The 3992-nt window shown below is 48.0% G+C and overlaps 1 protein-coding gene across 1 annotated transcript; it reads left to right on the top strand.

Annotated features, from left to right (window-relative positions):
* Positions 1 to 1085: 1085 nt before the first annotated feature.
* On the top strand, positions 1086 to 2854 carry LOC108353902 (probable serine/threonine-protein kinase DDB_G0282963; the record flags this gene model as incomplete). The annotated part of the gene is made up of 2 exons (XM_017605091.1): positions 1086 to 2123; positions 2264 to 2854. Coding segments are annotated over 2 exons (1629 nt in total), but the record flags the coding sequence as incomplete, so codon positions are not given.
* Positions 2855 to 3992: the final 1138 nt, after the last annotated feature.

Here is a 3992-nt window from a genome sequence, read left to right as displayed (position 1 = left end):
GTTTTCCTTTTGATTGTGTGCCCTTTCATAAAGTTTTCCCCTCTTCTTTCCTTGGAAAATACATGTCATTTGCTATGAACTTGATTGAGAAGCCAAAAAAGAGGCATATTTTTGCTTTTTCTGCTTTCATTATCTTCTTTTAGCAGCACTTCCCAGTGAAGTTTCTCTGTTTCAGAAATACTGCTGATTGCTATTTTTGTGAGTGTAAAAAAGGTTCAGTCAAACAAAAGATGCTCCATCCATCTACATTGTTTACCAAGTAAATCACTCATTTTCCGCTTATTGACAGTCTCAAGAGAGGATTGAACAGCATTGAATTTCAAAATTTGTTGCCCATTGAAAAAGCACTATTTGGAATGTTGTTTTTGTTTTTGTTTTTGTTTTTGTTTTTGTTGATGATGATGATGATGCTCGTTTTGCTCACTGCAAAAAAACATTCGCCGCCTGTCCTCTGGCCATCATCACATTACACTTTACTGCTTCTGTAGCCACCAACACTTTTACAACAACAAAAGCCAAACGTTGCGCTTCATTAGCAGAAGTGATTGTGGCTGTGTTTACCTCTTCTTTTAGCTTGCACACAGCTGATTGTTAAATTGCCTGCTGACTGCTGGCCGGTCGGCCGGTCGCCGCCGCAAACACTTTCCCTAACTGTCCACTTTTGTTTTCTCTTCCTGCCGACAGTCGAGTGCACATCTCCGAGCGGACAAAGGGCTACCTGAACGGGGTCTACGAACTGGAGACAGGGCACGGCGAAGAACGTGACACATATCTGCGAGACCATGGCATTCAGACCTACCTCATTGTGAAGGATCGACCCAAGAGGTGGAAGCAAAAGGTGAGAGTGCTGCTGCTGCTGTTTTATTTTGTTTAGCCATTAGTGTTGACATTAATGATGATGATGATGAGCGGCAAAAAAAGGAACAGCAATAGCCGAGCGTGAGGATATATCGCCTTGCGGGGTAGGCGATGGCCAAAAGTGGCTACTGCACACTTTCAATCTTCATTCATTCAATTTCATTTCACGTTAACGACCACCAATTTGACCACTTTAAAAACACCTTTTTTAAACACCTCACTCACAGGCAACGAAGACAAATAGCGAGCCGATTGCTGCAGACGGTGTATCGGCTGCAAAGGAGAAGAAGAAGCACAGCAGCAGCAGCGTCGACGTGAACACGCTCTACTCGGCGATCAAGGCAAAGAACCAGGAAGCTTCGGCAGAAAGAGGAGAAGAAGGAGATGACAATAACAATGAAAGTTCAACACCCGAGAAAGAGGCAGCCGCCGCAAAAGCAGCTATTCCCTGTCCGATTGACATTAAAGTCGAATCGATATCTGGCGCCTCCAGCCTGCAAACGACCCCGCTGAAGCAGTCAAATGCTTGCAGTCCTAATGAACCAGAATCGGAGTCAGCGGCTGCTGTTGCTGTCGCCGGTGCTAATCAGCAGAAGGAATCAGTCAGCTCACACACTGCGAATGGTCATGGCTGTAAGGCTGGTGCTAGTGCCGAAACCAAGAGTGCCTCAACCGATAAGGGGGCGATCGTTAGCACTGCTGCTGATCGGAAAGCCTCAACAGTAGACAACTGTGATACAGCTGCTGCTTCGGTTGCGACCACTGAAGCAGAGCAGAGCACTCCTGTCACGACTGCAGAGAACAGCCGTGAGCCCAGTCCGGGCCTGCAGTCCATTGCTTCCTCTTCCACTACCGGCAAGACCTCCTCCTCTTTTAAGAAGGGCCGATCCATCAAGAGGCTGCTGAAGCGTGTCGAGCAGCTTGGAGTGCACCACCACCATCACCACCATAACCACCATCAACACAACCACAATCATCAGCAGCACAACAGCTCCTCATCGTCATTCACTGCCAATCGGGAGACGGCAATCGCAATTGATGCCACCAGTAGTTCAGCAAATGATAACGCCAGTAGTGGAGGTGCTGCTAATAACGCCGCAACATCTTCTGCATCCAACAACAGTGGTGGCCACTTGTCGGCGAATGATGTTCGACTGGTGCGGAACATGCTGCACGGCAGTGCTCAAGGTGGAATTGGACAAGGAGGAAGTGACAATGGCGACGGCGGCGGTGGCGAGTGGTTCCCCGAGATTCCCTTTCAAAATGTAAGTGTCACATTGTGTGCCGCTAACAGTGAGTATGACAGCTCGTTAGCGGCATTTTATTTTGCTCGTATGACATTTATGTTTTTGACTTGTGCACATTTTACATCACTTTTTACAATTTGCACTTTTCAATTTGACAGATAAGCGACCTGAGGTACTCCACCGAGGAGGACCCTTTTGATTTGGCGGCTGTCAGCAGTCGTTTAGCGCATTTAGAGGCTAATGGGGGAATGGTCAGTTTAGCAGCTTGCAATGCCAACTGCAGTGCATCCATCACCATTGACCAGAATAGCAGCACCGGAAACAACATTACTTCGGCCGTCAATAGCACCAGCAACAACAACAACAACAACTGCAGCAGCAGCAAAACGCTGGTCACCGGTCTGGACGGCACCTCAAACCTCCTCTCAGTGCCCAGTCGCAAATCATCAATGTCACCTACCAGCCAAGCAAAGAGCAGCGTCATCGAGTGCGAGGAGATCAGCGGCGCCGCGGAGATCAGCGACTTTGTCGTCGAGACGGACCTCAGCCGGGGCGGCCACTCTGCGGGCCTCAGCAGCACCACGGCGGTCAAAAAGTCAAAGAAGCTCTACAAGAAGGTCCTCTCCATGAGCGAACAGGTGGACGCCTTCATTGACCAGTGCATTGAGATTGAGTCGAATAAGCGGATGTTCCAGGAGAATGTCAACTGGTTCCTCCTTACCTTTGAGTCACGCGACTACGAGAGTGCGGTAAGTGCAGTGCAGTGAGTTAGTTAGGTTTAGTTGCGTGTTTAGGCATTTTAGCCCACACAAAAAGAGGCAAATTCTTGATTTTTTTTCCGCTAATGAGCCCGCATTTTATGCCCAGTTCCGGAAGATTCCCGATCTCGTCTTTCGCTCCAACCTCCTCTGCGCTACCGTCATCTGGCTCTTTATGCTCGCCGTCTACTGCATTATACTGCCGCTGTAAGTGATCAATCAGCTTGGCTGACTTTTGGCACGCCTATTTGTTATGGCTAATTTGTCGTTTCCTGTCTTTGTTTTATTTCTCCACCCTTTCTATGTGCTAATTTGCACAATCATCACCATTTTTTTTTGTTTAGATCTCTCCTGACGCTGGTCACCTTTGTGGCAATTACCCTACTCTTCCTCTCCGTCTTTCTGCTCATTCTCTTCGCCCAGGAGGAGTACATGCTGAAGCCGCTGCGACAGCTGGTGGCCAAGCTCGATCAGAGCCCCTGCGTTCGGGCCATCTTCTGCTGTCTTGTAATTGCCATAATTTTTGCCGTTTCCGTCTCTGCCATCTCCGTCTTTGCGGTAAGTGCAGTGCAGTGAGTTAGTTAGGTTTAGTTGCGTGTTTAGGCATTTTATTACACGCAAATTCTTGATTTTTTCTGATAATTAACCCGCATTATATGCAGTTCCGGAAGATTCCCGATCTCGTCTTTCGCTCCAACCTCCTCTGCGCTACCGTCATCTGGCTCTTTATGCTCGCCGTCTACTGCATTATACTGCCGCTGTAAGTGATCAATCAGCTTGGCTGACTTTTGGCACGCCTATTTGTTATGGCTANCTACCGTCATCTGGCTCTTTATGCTCGCCGTCTACTGCATTATACTGCCGCTGTAAGTGATCAATCAGCTTGGCTGACTTTTGGCACGCCTATTTGTTATGGCTAATTTGTCGTTTCCTGTCTTTGTTTTATTTCTCCACCCTTTCTATGTGCTAATTTGCACAATCATCACCATTTTTTTTTGTTTAGATCTCTCCTGACGCTGGTCACCTTTGTGGCAATTACCCTACTCTTCCTCTCCGTCTTTCTGCTCATTCTCTTCGCCCAGGAGGAGTACATGCTGAAGCCGCTGCGACAGCTGGTGGCCAAGCTCGA

This window comes from Rhagoletis zephyria, unplaced genomic scaffold (genome assembly GCF_001687245.7).
Source record: "Rhagoletis zephyria isolate East Lansing unplaced genomic scaffold, Rhagoletis_zephyria_1.1 Rzeph_scaffold_32080, whole genome shotgun sequence".
Lineage (NCBI taxonomy): Eukaryota > Metazoa > Arthropoda > Insecta > Diptera > Tephritidae > Rhagoletis > Rhagoletis zephyria.
Note: the sequence above shows the minus strand (reverse complement) of the source record. Positions and strands in the feature narration are given on the sequence as shown.